This window comes from Mandrillus leucophaeus, unplaced genomic scaffold, assembly GCF_000951045.1.
Source record: "Mandrillus leucophaeus isolate KB7577 unplaced genomic scaffold, Mleu.le_1.0 Scaffold700, whole genome shotgun sequence".
Lineage (NCBI taxonomy): Eukaryota > Metazoa > Chordata > Mammalia > Primates > Cercopithecidae > Mandrillus > Mandrillus leucophaeus.
Window position 1 is genome coordinate 532,296 of NW_012107587.1, and position 18,312 is coordinate 550,607.

At 36.1% G+C, this 18,312-nt stretch overlaps 2 protein-coding genes across 4 annotated transcripts in view; one reads left to right on the forward strand and one right to left on the reverse strand.

The window, feature by feature from the left end:
- Positions 1–3,130, forward strand: part of ANO3 (anoctamin 3) — a 479,469-nt gene extending 476,339 nt beyond the window's left edge. For 2 of the 3 annotated variants that reach the window (XM_011964701.1, XM_011964702.1), the window contains one exon: positions 106–1,637. In XM_011964701.1, the coding sequence (XP_011820091.1) occupies positions 106–288 (183 nt within the window). In that variant the 3' untranslated portion in view covers positions 289–1,637. Of the gene's footprint in view, positions 1–105 lie in introns of all 3 variants that reach the window. The other variant, XM_011964700.1, reaches the window with a different exon arrangement.
- A 7,518-nt stretch (positions 3,131–10,648) lies between these two features.
- SLC5A12 (solute carrier family 5 (sodium/monocarboxylate cotransporter), member 12) overlaps positions 10,649–18,312 on the reverse strand; it is a 50,598-nt gene continuing 42,934 nt past the window's right edge. The window contains exons 14-15 of the mRNA XM_011964703.1: positions 13,240–13,367; positions 10,649–11,083 (exon numbers count right to left, since the gene is read on the reverse strand). Coding sequence (XP_011820093.1) covers positions 10,934–11,083; positions 13,240–13,367 — 278 coding nt within the window. The 3' untranslated portion in view covers positions 10,649–10,933. The remainder of the gene's footprint in view (positions 11,084–13,239; positions 13,368–18,312) is intronic.

Here is an 18,312-nt window from a genome sequence, read left to right on the forward strand (position 1 = left end):
TGATGCTTGATTCAAGCCAAATGCAACATTGTTCATTGTTGTACTTTTTTATAATTAACATTTCAGAATCTTTGAAAACTGTACTTTTCACATTTAAATTTGCAGCACCTTGTTTTTGGGATAAAGTCATTCATCGCATACCTGATTCCAGATGTACCAAAGGGTCTACATGACCGAATACGACGGGAGAAGTACTTAGTTCAAGAAATGATGTATGAGGCTGAACTGGAACATTTGCAACAACAACGGAGAAAAAGTGGTCAGCCTGTTCACCATGAATGGCCTTAGTTGACACCTGTTACCCAGTAGGGGTGATAACAGTAATGGGAAGAAATGATGGCAACTTTGAATGCTAGGTGGAATCTAGGAGGAAGGCATGCTTGGCAAACCACGTGTATAATACGCTACTTGGAAATGTATCACCGCCATATTTGGGATTTGAAATATCCAGGCTTGTAGGGAAGAAAACAATGACTTGATGACCTTAAAAAAAGGTTAGCTTGACATTGCAGGAAGCCAGGATGTCATTCTCAGAACCAGTCTCAGGGAGTTGTATGCTTGGAGACCTCTGCCTTCCATCAACTGCAGTGTAATGAGAAAGAGGCTGGTGAAGTTTTCAAAGACAGATTTCCATGTAAATGTTCACAAGCCAGGCGTGGCTTAAAGTATCAGGCAGTCTTCACCCACATACTAATTTGGCTTTGGAAAGTATGGTTGAGTTCAGGTACTTATAAGAAATGACTTAAACAAATTCTTGCCTTGGCTGCCAGAACTCCACATCCCTTCAGTTTACAGGTTGGTAGGAATTGCCCTTGTCTCTTGCTGAGATTATGGTTCTGTGCCACAGGGGATTTATGCTGCTTTACATTGACTATGCAGTTGAAGAGTTGTACATCACCTTTAGTAGTCAAACCAAAAATCCAAGATTCCAAAAAGAACGGCATTCATTTAAATAATATTCCATTGCATTGGCTACTTCAAGTCTGTTTTATCCCTGGCAGAGCCAGTTGCACTGCAATTTTTTGTATTAACTGCCAATAAAGCCACATACTTATAAAATATGAATGGCTATTCTTACATAGTTTAGAACACAACTAATCCATACTTTATTGTGGAAGGCTGTTTTATAGTATATTTAATTTTTTCTCTATGATTTATTACAACTCTCATGGAATATTAACTTGAAATGCTGTACATACGTTGGTTTTCCTTGTCCCTTTGCACCTTGATGGTATGTAGTATATGTTGTGGTTTATGCAGCTCTGACACCAGTTTTTACTATTGTAATATGTTTATTTAGGAAAACTGAGGCCAGATGCTCTGCAACACTTAAGCTTTTTCAACAATGTGCACTCTTACTCATGAACTAATGAAAGTAATGCATGAATATAAATCTATATTATTTGTTAAAAAAAGCAAAACCTTTATTTGTGTTTTAGTTTCTTTTTTCATCACTGAAGGGAGTTTTATGTTATTATTTCTTTGATAGTTTTGATTTGGTTTATTTTTAACAACTCTCTAGAAACAAAGTCAAATTAATCACAAAAGACATAATTTTGCTTTGTTGTGGAATTTCTATTTCACCGTCAACTCTGTATCTATGAGTGTGTCTGTTCCACATACAGATGAGGCAGGAGTGATGGTGCACTCAAGAAAGTTCAGAGGAGGCATAAGTTGTGGAGGTTGGAAAGGAAGAAAGAGAAGAGCTGAAGTAAATGTATGGTAGAAATTAAGACGTTTCCTTGCAAAACAAGGAAATCACACATATGCACAACTACATATTTATGGTTACTATGATTATTATTATTTTTCCAATCAAGCAAAGCACCATTATTTCTAATATTTAAAAGACCAGATCAAACACAATGGAAATAAAGCTACTACGTATATATGCTAGTGTTTCTCTAGTACGATTATGTTTCTCTTACTAGAAAACTATTTTCTAAATATTAACACTGAAAATGTTTTGTTAGCTTTTCCTTCTTTCTCTCCAGAAGAAAAGCGGATAGATGATAGCTGTTTCATTGTTTGTTTTTGTCAAGCATATTCACTTTCTCCTTGTCCTCTGATTCTGAGCAAGGGAAAGGGCCTTAGACTCTGAACTTCCCTCACGTGCCCTTGTTATGTGAGACTCTTCCATTCAGATTCCAGAGAGGTTCTCACGCTCCCCGTCCTTATTTGTAGCAGTTGTAGCAACTAATTCTACTAAGTACAAGGGAGTTTTACACTCCACCATTTTTATATCCTCTGCATTTATTTTGCTTTGTTAGGTACATGTAAATACATGCCTGAGTATAAATACTCTCTCTACCTATTAATAACATCAACCAACATCTTTTCCAAGTTAGGGTCACAGAACAGCACCATTTGTCTGAGAGTAGTATAAAGAATAATGATAGCTGTATCCTTGAGAAGTATTTCCTTTCCATGTTTTTATATAGTCCCGTTAGGGTTTAAAACCATATTGATCAACTAGAAAGAAAAATATGAAAAGAGAAAAATATTTTAATTTAAAAATTGTAATACATTGGTTTATAAAATGCCTTCTCTGATACTTTCGAAACAGATGTGAAAAAGAGAAAAAGAAAAAATTGTCTGAAATGTTTATTTTGCAAAAAAGTGCAATAGAATCTAGTTATGCCTTCATCATTGTTGACAGTAAATACTGACAGCCCCTTGCAGTGTGTTAGTTTTAGATCACTCTGTTTTAGTTGAGAGAAATGTTTTATATCATGGTTTTTATATGAATACAAATTACTTCTCAAAGATTTATAGCACACGCTATTCTCAGGAATTCTGTATTACATGAATGCTGCTTATATATTTTCATATTCTAACTTGTCTTTTCAAGCGAATAACTAATATATATGTGCATGCAGTCTGCCTTGACAAGTTGTTCCAAGATGAAGAGCTTTCATTGTACAATGTGTGGAAAATCACTGTAGATCATGCCTGAAATAGTTTGTAATTGTCTGAGTCTGTGCACGTACTTTTACATAAAATGCTGCTGAGTGACTGCATGATGAGATACAACTTCTGAATGCTGCACATTCCTCCAAAATGATTCTTAGCACAATCTATTGTATGATGGAATGAATAGAAAACTTTTTCACTCAATAAATCATTATTTGATATGGTATTTTCCCTATAATTTGCATGTTAAATTTAATTCTGCTTGCTTTTTAAATATTGAATTGAAATCTGTTGTATATGGGGAGGGGGTGTTGTTCATTCTTTACTCTGCAAGGCGAGTTCCTTATTCTTGCAGGCCATTACCATACTCTTAAAAAGGTTTGACTGTCTTCTGGTAAGATCATTGTTTTCCTCAAGGTGTTTGCACATTATAAAGTGCTGGTGGGGAATCACACCTGTCTAATGCTTTGTATTTAGACACAGATAAGAGAAGAAGCTCTTGATTAGTTCTTGTGAGGATTAACAATAGTGTCATCACACATAAGCCCTTTCTCTTTTTCACATTTATGCTGGCTCCATCAATCACCATCAAAATCTCTTTAGGACAGGAATTTTTGCACAGATACAGTGCATGCTAAGGAGGGAGGACATGCAGGAGCACCACAGTCAACTGTCAAAAAGAGGCTACCGATTTGCCCATTGTTCTCTTTTTTTTTTTAATGATGGTCAAAATGGAAAATCCAGGTGGCCTGCAGAGCTGCTTAACTGATAAGGCTTGATTGACTATCCTGTCAACTGGGGGCAAGTTAACATAAGCCCAGGGTATGTGTGTTGTGTGGGGGTGTGCACACACACACTTGCATCTTGCCATCTTTTGTATAAGAATCAGTGAGCATTTACTATCTTTGAAAAATGCCCAACTCAGTCCTACTATGGTGACCAGATATTTCCACTCCATTTCCCCCCAAAATCACGGTATTAAAATGGACTCTGGGTATAGTTCTAGGTTTCATCCAAGGAATCAGTTAACATCTTACCTCATTCCTGCTATTCTTACTGGCTCAGAGAGAACCTTTTAGGAGTGACCTGAACAACCCAGTTTCTGATGAAAAGCCAAACATTTCCCTACAGGCATTTCTATTCCAAATGAAATATGACAACAATACATAGTCCAAAGGGGATATTAATTGGGCTTTAGCTTGAATCATTGATCAGCCCAGGCCTCTGCTAGCTAGGATTGATACCTTTGTAACAGTGATAAGTTACCTTCAGTTGAATTTGCCATCTGGCTTCATTTGAAAAAACACACCCATGATCACATTTGATGCCTTTTTTGTTTTCTAGAGAAGACAAATGTTACCCTCACTGCATCCTAGCCACATCCACATTAAGATGTCTTTTTTAGGAAAGTAAAATGAAACAAACAGGTTGGTAGAGAAAAGTTTCATATTTGGGACCAGTTCTAATATCTGCTACTATCAATGTCTACCTTCAAAGAGAAACCTATAAGTAAGTCCAATTTTACTGCTTTGTGACTGTATGTGTGCTTCTGCAAAATTCTCTCTAGAAAAAGCCTCGTTCACATGCAGCCAGCCCAAAGCGGAAGTCTTCGTTACACTAGACAGTCAGTTGTATGGGCTTTGCTTTACATCTTTCCCTAAGAAGGAAATAAATGAGATTTTCTGGTATAGACCTTCATTGACATCCTCAGTGTTTTTTCCATCTTAATTCTCTCTATGTGGTTAAAGTGACGTCTCTGCCCTCTTTGTTTTTCACAAAGTAACATTTCTTATATTATTAGTTGAAAAACAAAACTTTATGAAATCTATTTAGATACTCCTCAAAAAATAATTGTCATGTAGGTGGCTAGCCCCATGTGCTACTCAGAATGCCTCAGTACCATTACAATTATTTTGAATTGCATGTTGATATATGAAATTCAACCCTACCAGTAAAGTCTTCAGGCAAAATTAAGTATCTTTCCAACAAGTAATATGAACAGACTTTTCCATTGATCTTTACCCAGCGTATTTTTCTCTCTCTGGTAAGAAAAGAGAGATTGGGTGGCAGAAAAACCGGATGGCAAAGATAATTGTGGAAGCAATGTTTTGAAGATGATAAAGACAATTTAGAGTCTTTTCTACCCATGCAAAAATGTCTAGTTTACAGATCCTACTTCAGTGTCTGCTGTGCACACGCCCTGCCTTCTTTCTGGCTGAAAAAACACAATGTAGTTCATCTGTTAACACTCAGAAGAAATGAAGATTTTTTTTGTTGACTATGTTGTGATTTATGAAGCTAAATCTAGTAAGCCTAGATTTTGGTGACAACTCTAACCAAAGAATAAACAGCCTCATTTTCAGTGTTAAAGATGAAAATACACTTAAAAAGATACACAATTTTAAGGTTATACAATTTTATCTTCCTAACATATACGTCCATTGGCCTCTATATTGTATTTTTCAAGTAGGAAAGAGCTGTTGGAATTCTATAATTGAAAAAAGAATTTGGGGACGGCCAGAAGAGACAACAGTGGATTTCTCCATTTTTATTCTCAATAGGAGAAATTATGTGGCAACCATATATTTATCCAGATGATTATAAATATTGATTTTATTGTTCCTTTTACTCACTACAGTTACCCTGCAAATCATAAAAAAAATACACTGTATTGTTATCATTAAACATTCCTTCCAAATTCTTAAATTCTAAAGCCAATTTAAGGAAGCTTTGCTCTGTTGAAATAGACGGAATCAATTTTTCAGAAGGTGACCTATTAGCATTCTTGAAAGTAGTTAACATAAAGGTATATAAACTTTTACGAAGTGTATTCCAAACCAGTCAATAATGTTATCCACAAATTCAGCCTGCTTATATTATACTATACTGCAAATAAGTGATTTGAGGGTTGCTCACTTTTTTTAATATGGCAGTTAAATTAAGACATTAAATAAAGAATTACGTGAAACTACTCTTAGCCTTTTAAATGTGTCAAAAGCAGATCCTGTAATAGGAATGAGGTGTTCTGAACACCTGTGCACACACTTGCTTTAGCACTTAGGACACAGATGAATCGTTTCTGGAAATTCCTGAGGATAAGGTCCACAAAGGATATCACCATTATTTATTGCTTTTCTTGATTTATAGTAACCTATTTTATTAAGTTACAAGCCCTCTTGATGTTTATTTCTGTGTGTGTGTGTGTGTGTGTGTGTGTGTGTGTGAGAGAGAGAGAGAGAGTGTGCTTCCTAACCCATGGTAAGCTAAATATTACAGGCATTATCCAAAACATCAAAAAGGAAGTCATGTTATATAATATGAAAAACCTTATTTTGGTATATGCTTACTTGGTCACCTGGTGGACCTTCCTTAATCTATAAGGTTTTAACAAAAGATTTTAGAATAGCTGATTATCTTCCTTTCCATTCCTAACCCTGTAGAAAATATTCACATTGATAATTCCCATGCACTTAAATCAAAACTTAATTAAAAAAATAATTTATATAATTATATATAAATTATTTAACTATACTTGTTTATAGGCATTTTTCCTAATCTTAACTAGTTGTATAAACAACATTAGATTTAGATGTATTCTAGAACTCTGAAATTAAAAAGCTGCATAAGATTTTGAAAATACAAAAATATCATATTAAATGTCCTACCGATGTACTGAAATATCATTATCAATGACCATCTTGCTCCACAGGGTAAGATTATTTTTCTAATTTATGATGACAGCCTGACACTTCGAGAAAGGGTCATGTTGTGATTTCGAAGTTAAATACTTATGAGCTTAACTCTTTTTCTTCTGAAGATGGCTAATATTTGAAACACCAAAGTATAATATTAGAAAAATGGGCTTGTGAATGTTTATTATTCACATGGGTATTTGCAGATCTACATTGATTTACTTGGGAGATTGGAGTGGGAGAGGAAATAATGGTGTTATCTCTTTCCAAGAACTACCAATAAAAACTACAGATTAGTTAATTCACTATCAATGATGAGTTACCTTTGATTAGTTTATAAATTTGTATCATTCCATGTGTACCATTGATATCAGTTAAATTTTAGTTATTTGAAAAGAGCTTATGCTACAAGATTATAAATGCTAGATAAAAGCAGTTAACTATAGTAAACCTAGCTAATTTACAATATTGAGATTAAGTCCATGAGACTTGTAAATATACAAATGTGCATATATATACAGTTATAACTTCTGTAATATTTTAAAACAATTTATTTCTAAGGGAACAATTAAAGGGAGACTCCTCTATTTTCTCCATAAATAATGTTTGATTAAGTCTGTAACAGCACAAAAATATTTCAGTAATATTCTCTTTGAAATACTATTTGAAAACCACATGGGCAATGGTTTACTTTTTGTTTCTCTTTAGAATGAAATGGTATAACCCTGTAAAGTCATGAAATAGTAAAGTTCTTATTTAGCAAACATTATATAAACAAAGGGAAAAGACCTTCCCCACCTTCTGTTGCTATTTTGAGAGTCACAGTTGCTTTGAACTGTGCATTGAGTGATAAACTTGGGTTGAGATACTGTTTACTTATCAAGGTTTACATGTACAAAATAATAAATCATAATAATGGCTATTGCATCGTTTAGTAATAAACTTGTTTATAACAGTAGTTTTCTCTCTTTTCAGAATTTAGGACCTTTAGAAAAGTTACTCTCTGGAAAATAATATTTTATTTAAACTCTGGCATTAAAAAAACTACTCTTTGGAAATTTATGGCATGACTTTTAATTTATACATTCTGTTTGTCTTATTATTTCTTATTCTCAAAATAGTAACATATATTCTGATCCTGCATCTTAAAAATCCTGAAGAGAAATAATGAAACCATTTAAGTTAACATGTACACCATGTTCTTCATATATTGCAGACCAAGTATTGAATGTTCCATGTGGGCCAGTCACGCTGTGCTAAGCACTTTATATGATTTACTTCTATAAATCTTCATAATAATTCTATTAAGTAGGGATAATTTTTACTGCTATTAATTGGTAAATAAAGTAACATTTAAAAAGTATTGCCCAAAATTACCTAGATTTATGTCAGAATTTGTGTTTGAACCTAAGCCATTTGACTCCAGTTCCTCATCTCAATCATAAGCTGTTGTAGTTCTTATTCCAAATGGTGACAAAAAAATATCTGTCCCAGAAATGAATTCATTCAGAATGAGTTAAAGAGGCATTAAGGTAATTCTGTTCCATTTTTACCAGTATCTGTGGTTGTGCTTTAAAGCACAGTGTTGAGTATCAAGTTTGGAACATTTTAGGCCCCTCTAAAACTCATCATTCCTAGTGCCATTTATTGAGAATGTCGCTGGTCATGCTGTGGCAAAAACAGCCACGAGTTAAACCCTCTTCCATGGTATGGATGGAACTTGTCACTGGACTGTCTTTGTACTGCACCAGTGGCCTTGGCATGACCCTGGGCTGCTAATCCTAGGGAGGGCCTGAGAGGAGTGCTGGGACTCACTAGCTGAATCTGTTGACTGTGCACTTCATAGCTCCCTTTTGCTTCATCACACAACAAACACGATTTTCATACACTGTGGAAGACAGTTTCCCACAGATTCCCATCTGCTCTCTACCTGAAACCCTAGATTTATGCCTGTTTGTTCAATTAAGAAGAATGGGGGGAGTCTCTACAATGACCTCTAAAATCTCTTGAAATGTCATCTGCTAATGCCATAAATTTCATTACACAAGGAAGGCAGAGATATTCTTATAATAATAATTGCATCTTCCAGTTGTATGACATTTTGATAACACTCCAGGTAAGATAATTAGGGACTGTAAAAGAAAAAAACATTTTTAAAACTTTTGCGGAAATGTACTGACCCAGTGAAATGTCTTTAGGAAAATTTATGAGTAAAATTTGTGAGTAAAAGGAAAAACTGTATGGTATATTTTGTTTTTATGCTATCCCAAATGGAAGTTCACAATCCTGATGTATTCCAAATCACATTTACATATATATGTATGCACATGTACATATATGTACATGCATATATAATGCCTACCATTAATTTATTCTCATCCTCAGAATTGCTGTTTTTTCCTTTTTATTCTTTCTCTCTCTCTCTCTCTCCCTCTTCCTTTCTTTCTTTCTCTCTCTGTCTCTCCCTCTTTCTTTCTCTCTTCTTTCCCTAAGATATTAATAAAGCCAACTAGGTTTGGCTCAGATTTCAATATTCACAAAATATGTATTCTAATTAATAAGAGTATCACAAGTCATTTGGAAAATAATTGCACCTCTCAATTTGCAAATCCTTAGATCAACAGCTTAATTAGCATTGCCAGACTTTGAAAAATGTTTCCAAAAATTCTGCTCCTTCTCGTTTTCAGATATTTCTCCAAATGTGCCCCCTTTTGACCCTTTCCCTCTTATCCCAAATGTATTTTTTTTCTCATCTCTCTTATAAACTGTAGCCCAATACCTTTTTTCTCTTTCTCTATTCTCCTTTTCTATTTGAGTGGAGGGAGAGAAGGCAAGGATTGAGTTCTGTTTTGTAAACTCCAGTGTGTCTGTTTTAATTCCTCCATTGATTTGTCTGTCTTTCTATCTTTTCTAATAATAGATATTGGTATTGTCTATTGCATGCTTCTTTCAAGGCTTTCTCTTTCAAGAACTATTTAAAGACAACCTTTGGAGTTCCTTATCCTTGCCTATTAGGACTATTTCTTCTTACTTTGCTAACGCACTGTTTCTAGGCCTTTTGCTCTTATCTGGCCGCCAAAATAAATATCTGACACCTGTCCTAATGTATGACTCTCAGATACAACTTTGTTTCTTATTATCTGTCCTCTGACTTTGCCCCTGTGACATACTGTTTCTTTCTTTTACCTTTTCAGAATTTTATTTCTTCACTTCCTCCAAAAATCTTTCACTGCTCCTTCATTTGTCAACTCGCCTTTTAATTGGGATTGCCCTCATTATCCAGAACTTTAAACATTATTTTCTAGACACGAACTATGAAGTTCTCCATTTTTGTTACCTTACCCGGTGGAGTGAGTTGAACTTGCTCACATGAGCTGAATGAGCAGAGTACAAGTCTTGTGGACAATGTGTTTTGTCCAAAGAAGAACACTATTGCTGGTGAAATCTATGGTCTGTTTACACTATTTGCAACATTCTTTTACCAAATTCTATTCTAACAACCTTCTATAGGACATTCCTTTTCTCTTAGCCCTGGAAAAAGGCTCCAGACTTCTTATTGAGCTCTGAGGCAATTTTTCATTGTAAAGTGATAGAAAGGAAGAAGAAATACTGCATGGACAACATAAAAGGAGCAGAGATTTTAGTTATAATCGCTCCCACTAGCCAGACATACCATATTCTCCTTCTGCACTTAGCTGAATTTTTTTTTAAATGTTTGGTCAGGACAGCTAATGACTGGAATGACTGGAAGAGGACCTAATAGTGGTGGTGAAGGGATGTTAATAGTTGTATGCCAATTGCAGCTACAGGGTGGGAGATGGGTGGCATAAAATATGTCTGCATATATGTGAGGTATGAGGTCAGAGGTGGATGTCATTCCTCTGTTTTATTCCTCGTGGTAGAAAAGCAATAATATGCATATTCCTATTGCCCATTCTGCCTTTAAACTCCAAGATATTTTGATGGTTAAAAAACTACTAAAATGAAAAACCTGAAGTTTAATACAACACCAAGCAAACAGACTTTGATTTCTTGAATGGTGATGAAATCCAGTCCTAATTTATTCAAGAAGGAAGTAGTCAAGGACATTTGGAGCAGATTGGTTTTTCTCTGTGAAAGTTGGAGTCTTTCAAATAATATCCTGGGAAACAGTATTTTGCATGTAGTAATAAATAAGTACAAATAGGCAGCAGACATCCCTGTCTGCTAGCAATGGCAACTATACAAATCTACTAACAAATAGGCAAGAAGTATGTGGAGTTTGTGTGTTTGTGTGTGTATATATTGTGTGTGTCTGTGTGTGTGTGTGCATTCATACAGGTATTGCCTTAGAAATGGGTAATCTCAAATGCCATATTGTTGTAGCTTTTGTCCTTAGGATCATAGCCTGGAACATGTACCAGGCTTTCTTTCCTGAGTCCGTTCTGTAAGACAGATTCAGCCCCTTGTTTCCAGGCACTGCCATTCTCAAGGTTTTCCTGAGGAAAATAGAAAGACACATATCAGCAATATAGCCTTGATGTATTCCAAATTAACCTGAGAGAATCTTGTTTAGGCTTTGGCTTCAAAAAATTATATATAAGTACAAAAGAAGCATAAACAACTCTGATCTAAGACAATTTCTAATTGATAACTTTGATAATCCATGTAAGGTACTATTTCTAAAGATAATAACAGCAAAAAGAACAATTTATTGAGCATTTACAGTATGTCTTGTGTTGCATGAAGAAATTTTTACATCTCTCATTTAACCCAGCAATCCCGTCAGGTAGTAGTATTACATTGTAAGGAGAAACATACCTCTATCTCATATGAGGATGGCCCCCTTCCTACCAGGGAATAGGAGAGCCTGCTGATAATAAGAGGGACACCTATACACAAACTCCCCTGGATGCTGCTCAACATTATTTTCTGGCAAAGAAGCCCAATAGTGACACAAGGAGTGTCCCCTCCCATTCAACTTAGCCTTGAGAACAGAAGCTGGCTGCCTGAATTAAGTAAGTTTATTATTTATTCCAGGAAATTCTATCTTCCTGAGTCTGCAAACCAATAAATAACTTGATCCGTTGCTTCTAGAACTTCCTCAAAATTCATTTATACAAACAATAGGCTGCTTAACCAGCTGCCTTCTAAGCAAAATAAATTGCTCATCTGGGTAAACAGCCCTTTTCTCCAAAGTATAGATTGTTCAATGAAGCAAACTCCTTGCTTATCAAGCCACGGTTCAATTATCAAAACTGACTTTAGGACCTTCACCTGGCTATGTTTTCCAACTTTAAATTCTTACACCACAGTTTTGCCCAGTTCCAATAAGAACCCTGAGTTGAAAGATCTACCTTAAGTCACTTAAGCTCAGAATTCTATAAATGTCTGCACCTAACTTCCATTCTCTGAGCCTCTCTGTAAACGTGGTGCTCTTGCCTCCCGCCATAAGTAATAAACTCAGCTTTAGGTGATATACATGTTATTCTGCTGTTTTCTGGAGGGGAGAGCAATGGGCAACTCAGAAATATTTGCCGTGATTCGGGTTAGGCTTCCCTCTCCTAAAATCATAAAAGAATAAAATGTCTGGGACTAAAAGTGAATATAAGTTTAAACTAAAAAGAAAAACACAACAACAACAATAACAACAAAAACACTCCTGCACTTAATCAAGCTGGGAAGACAGACACTGATAAGGCCAGTTGCTCCCAAGGTCTGGCAGTCATCAAATGCCATAACAACCCTTTGAGTGACCACTGCACTCTTACCAATGCTGCCCCAGATAGCTTTGTGGTCATTTCTGCTTCCCGTAGAGCCCTTTAAGAATCCTTCAGTGGGAACCCAAACCTTACAAGACATGTTCTTCCTCCCTCTTGTTGAGGGTGGCATTCGCCGATTCCTCTGAAGTACCCCACCTTGCTGCATCAAGTCGGTAAGTCCAATTTTGTCTAACTACAGGCTCTTTCTGGTGGTCTTTGGCTGATGAAACCTTAATAATACTTGGACAGTGTCTCTAGTACTGCCTGACCTAAACACACTTCTTTTTCCGAGAATAAAAAGAGCTGGGGAGTTAGAGAGTTAGGGGCATCTTGCTGCTTCTTTGCCTGTGCATTCCCACCATGACCTTGCTTTCCATTTATATCCCATGGAACTGGAAATGCTTGTGTCCATGTTGCTCTGATAATCCCCCTCTCACCCACCCAGTTTTCAGATCAGAAAAGCTAGAGTTGAGGAGTTAAATAATTTACCCAAGGAATGCAGGACATGGAACCAAGATTAATCCCAGGACTATCTGATGCTGAGGTCCATGCTTTGAACTATTATAGGAGAATGTGCCTTCAATTTGTTCCTTTTCTATGATTCGCTTTTATATTTTCCTAGAATTCACCTTCACAAGGGTTAAAACAAGCTTTGAAAACTGACCACCCGTAATGCCAATAATTCAGCTTCAAGGCACTTTTACCTATCAACATATTTATGTGCTTAAAAGCTGATTAGCTGAGGTAACTCTGAAGTTGAAACTCAAATTCTTTCAAGTTCTTTCAATCACTGCCTTCCCTTTCCAGTGCATCTTTGCAGCTGGTTTAAATAGGTAAAACCAGGAATCCCTTTGAGTCCATACACATTTTTAGAAGCTCAAACATCAGCTCACCTGCTCTGTACCACTGTCATGCTGAACTCCGCACCAGCATAGTGTTTTGTACTTCTTAGACCAAAAGCAAAATAAATTACAAACTGGTCTAATTAACAGTGGTTGAATATCCTCACCTCTTTGGCGACCTATTAACAAAAGAACAAATAGATTAGACAGTTGCAGGCCTCCAGGTCTTCCTTTACAAATTTAAACATTGTCAACTTGAAAAGTAGGTTACTTTTTAGAATAAAAGTGAAAACAAGACTGAGTGGTTAATAAACAGAAATTGCTTAACTGCTGAAAGAGGTAGGAGTTCATTTTTAAACATCAACAAATTATCAGGTCAGGTAGACTCATGACTGTAGAGTTAAACAGAGACAACCTATTTATTTTTAAATATCTATTATAGAAAACTCTACTAGTACCCTTCTTTGGCCAACAGAGGGGAGAGCAGTAATTATTCAATTTCTTCCTTTAAAAAACCTCTTGAGTTTTTAGCCAAACCAGATATATTAATATTTGAGATCATCTAAGTCAGTATTTGTAAAATTAGAAAGAGTATTTTTATTGTTCCTTCTTTTCTTTCACCCTAACATCCTGAACAAGCAATATCCTCATGTTCCTCCCAGGTACTTTAAGCATTCCTCACACCTCCTCACGCCTCACACCTCCTTTTCCCTTCCTCAAAACATACCTGTTCAATGTCCTATTTCTTCAATTCCTGCTGTGGAACAAGAGTCAAATTGATATTCAAACCAAGACGTAAACGCCAGTGATGTTGCTCCTCCCAGAATTTATGCAAATTTTAAGTCATAAAGACTATTCACTAATGCCCTATATCATTCAATGATAGTTATTAGTCCCATACTCAGTGTAGTGTAAAGATACTAGAAGGAAGAGTGGAGTAGCGGTTATACCGTTGATCAAATTTCTTTTAAGTGCCAGATACTGTGCCCATCTGCAAACTTTTTCTCAAACTGCTTTCTAGAGACAAGAAAAAAAAATTGTAGATTTGTTTGGTTTTTGTATGAGACAGAGTCTCATGCTATTGCCCAGACTGGAAAGCAGTGGCATGATCTTGGCTCACGGCAACCTCTGCCTCCCGGGTTCAAGTGATTCTCCTGCCTCAGCCTCTGGAGTAGCTGGGACTATAGGCACGCACTACCACATCTGGCTAATTTTTTGCATTTTTTTCTGTAGAGATGAGGTTTCACCATGTTAACCAGGCTGGTTTTAAATTCCTGACCTCAAGTGATCCGCCCACCTCAGCCTCCCAAAGTGCTGTGATTACAGACGTTAGCCACTGTGCCTGGCCAAAAATGTAGATTTTTAAAATTCTAAATTGAGGTTTAAACAATCTATTCCCTGGCATTACATCACCCTGTCAAAAGACATTTGACCACATAGAATTCTACTAGTGTTGATAATAATATTTATCAATTAGTCAGTGTATTCTACATACTGGGCACATTTTACATAGATTATCACTAATCCCTATAAATAGGTAAGTATTGTTATTCTCTTTTCATGGATGAAGAAATGGTGAACTTTTCTATGAGCTAATAAATGATGAAATATATGTTTAGTTAAACATGTGTGATCTCACACTCTGTAACCCTCCATTTGTCTTAATATGTGTATATGTGTGAGTGGCAGAGGAGGGGTTGCACAACCTCAAAATTCTATGCAAGGGCATCTCTGAATCAGAATAATTTAATTTGGGACAAAGTCATTTCCAGGGTTTCAAACAGAGAAGAGTTTTGTCTCTGAATGAACCACAAAAGTATCAAACACTCCAACAAATGATGGTGATCTATTGTCTCTGAAGAGCAGGTCCTGAGATTTGGACAGGACTCTTTGCTTCATATGGATTTATATTCTGTTTTCTTCTAGAAAAAGATAATATTGCCTTTGGGAGATAGTAGATGGTAAAGCAAAGTATAGGGCTATAATTCTCACAGATAGGAAAGTTGAAAATGAAACTCAAATTCTCAAACCAGAAGCTCTGTATTTGCCTTCGATCATGGATTTATCATCTTTCATGAGCAAGACCTTAGGGATTGAGCATCAGTGGACTGTTGAGAAAATTGGGTGAAACCAAGTTCGTCAAGAGGTTACAGGACTGTAGACATATTAGGTGAGCAAAGAGAAGAAGGTCAAAGGGGATGAGATCATTTCCTGTAGACAAGTGGGTTTTTCCTAAGGAAAAGAAAGTTCATGCTTATAGAGGAAATGTCACTAGATGTATAGTAAGTTGGGGTGGTTTTGAGGAAAGTTTCCCTTCCTCTAAGCAGAAGCAACTCTATGCCAAGGTACTGACTCCACGAGCCGAATGCAACCTAGAATCCATTCCCTACATGGTCCCTCTACCGGGCACAAGCCCCAAAACTCTCAGCAGAAGTCCTGAGTACAAGATATAGGCTTAAGTTGCAAGTCAAGAAAGTCAGATTAGGAGTGGCAAGGACATAAAATTTCAGAAACCTATGAATAAAAAGATGGTCTATAAACTTTCAACAGAAAGAATGGTATGAGTGTGTGTGTATGTGTCTCTGTGTGTGTGTATATGTGTGTGTGTGTATCTGTGTGTGTCTGTGTGACAAAGAGGAGAGACTGAAATAAGGTAGATTACATACAAGAATCAGAAATTAGAATGGTATCAGCTTTCACCACAGCAAACTGAAAGCTAGAATATTTTTTATCTATCTCACATCATTATACAGAGCTGCGCAATTCCTGACAATTTATAAAGTAGTACAGTAAATTTCTCTGATGAGATGAATTATCTAACACAAAGATTAATTTTTGTATGTTAAGAGATAGATAGTAAATATTTTAGGCGTTGCTGGCCAGATGTTTGTTGCCACTACTCAACTCTGCCTCTATAGAGTGAAATCAACCATAGTCAAAAGCAAATAAATGGGCAAGCTCTGTTTCTAGAAAACTAAAAAAAAAAAAAAAAAAAAAAAAAAGAAAGAAAGAAAATAGATAGTAGGCCACATTTAACCTTAATGTATGGAACCATAATCTAAAATATAAAAATAATAGACTGATAACTAAAGACTTCATATCCATAACTAAAGATCTGCATGTCCATAAAGAGACATGCAGCTTTATGGTAAATGAGAAAAATACAGTAAGATTCAGATAAATATAAACTACTGTACACTGAAAAACAGAGTAGCATCAATCTCTACGTACTGTCCTGATAATGGGATGTTTTGGTCACTTGATACACCAACAATGGTATTTGTTCTTGATTTAGGAAATGATATTTTCATTTCACATGTCTAAAATGGAAAAATGAAAAAATAATTTTCAGCCACCCAGCAGAATTTTATCGGTAATAATGAAGAATTTAAAGTGTATCCTAGCCCAAGATCTCCTTTCAGCAGCTGATACACAAAATGATTAATGATATAAACTTCCTGGAGTTGCTAATCAACACAGACATGATTCTATGTGTCAACATATATGAGTAACATAAACGGTATATCTTTTAGGTGCCATATTTTATCTGGAAGAAGTATAATTGAATACATCACCTATTAAGACCAAATAAGACCAAGATAAAATATAACAGAAGGAGAATAGGCCCACAAAAGGCCTCTGTCCTTCCTCACTGACCCTATTCTACATTTCAACATTGTAAGACTTTTTAAAAGATTCATTGGGTATTACAGAAGATTTGTTAAACCCTCTTGGTGAGCAGACCTGAGGGTATCAGGCTAGCACTAAGGCCTCATTTGGAAGACAGGCACCAGGAGGCAAGAACATCTGGTGGTCATGTTCCAAAATTTTTCCAAATGTTTGAAGGCATAACTAGACTTTGTTACGTGTTCGCTTTTGGTCTCAAGGGCATTTCACTAAGACCTGGTTCATTTGGAGAAAAAGAAAACATAAGGATTAATACCAAAAGAGTTGTTCATGCTGAAAATGTGTAAGAATTTTCAATCAAATTTAAAATAAGTGCTGCTGTATCAACATAACAGCATGCTAATTCTGGTGCACACATGGAAAATATAGACTGACAAACCACTGGATTTCATGTGTACACATTTCCTGCTTTAGAAGGAAATGTCCAGGCAGCTGAAATATTGGCTGTCTTCTTAGTGGTGACCGACCACTAAACTGAAATGTCTAGGTATATTCCTCTAGCATCAAGGAAGGAGTCAAGGATGTCAGGGTACTAAGGCAAAATCTAAACAAATTGAATAAACAATCTTTCGCCTGAAACTATTTAAATAAAGACATTGAGAGAGTTGTTATTATGTGAAAGACTAGGGTTACAAGATTTATAGTCAATTCTTTATCATAGCCAGTATCTTCTTAAATTTCAGTGAATGGCTAGTGACATCATGCACAGAACAATAGGGCATCGGAACTTGCATATAACATTTCTAGTACACAGTCACCAGAAATGTTGCCATTCAGGTTTCGTGTTGAGTAAGAACGTTGGCCATTGTTCACTGGTATATAATAGTCGTGGAAAAGTAGAATACCTTAAAAATTTTTCAGCTAAAATACGTACTCCAAGGAGGTGGAGGGACAAGAGTACAGTGAACTTATTCCACCCCACTATCTCCCACACTCTCACCACCACTACGAATCTCTCATGGGCTTTGAAACAAAAGAGACATTAATCCATCAAAAGGGCAAGTATGGATGGTAGACACTTTGCTAAAAATGGCTGACAATGAAGCTGCTCACTGCAGAGAACTCCACGACCTTAGAGGAGCAGCCTCCAAAGGACAACATAGGCAAAAACAACAGTGTTTTGCTTTTCTAGTAAGTTAGCAAAGGCTGACTTCATGAGATAGCAAGATGGTGATGACAAAAATTTTGTCTCTTACTGAGATGAGGGGAAAAGAACCACTCTGAATATTTAACCTTATTTACTGATTGTTATATTACGGAGGGTTTTTTATACTCAAGCTTCTGGGGGACATGTGTCAAAGCATCTTTTTTTAAAATAATATATGGGAAATATTTGAATATATGTGGTTTTTTGTTTGTTCGTTTGTTTTTTGAGCCGGAGTCTTGCTCTGTCGCCCAAGCTGGAGTGCAATGGCACCATCTCAGCTCACTGCAACC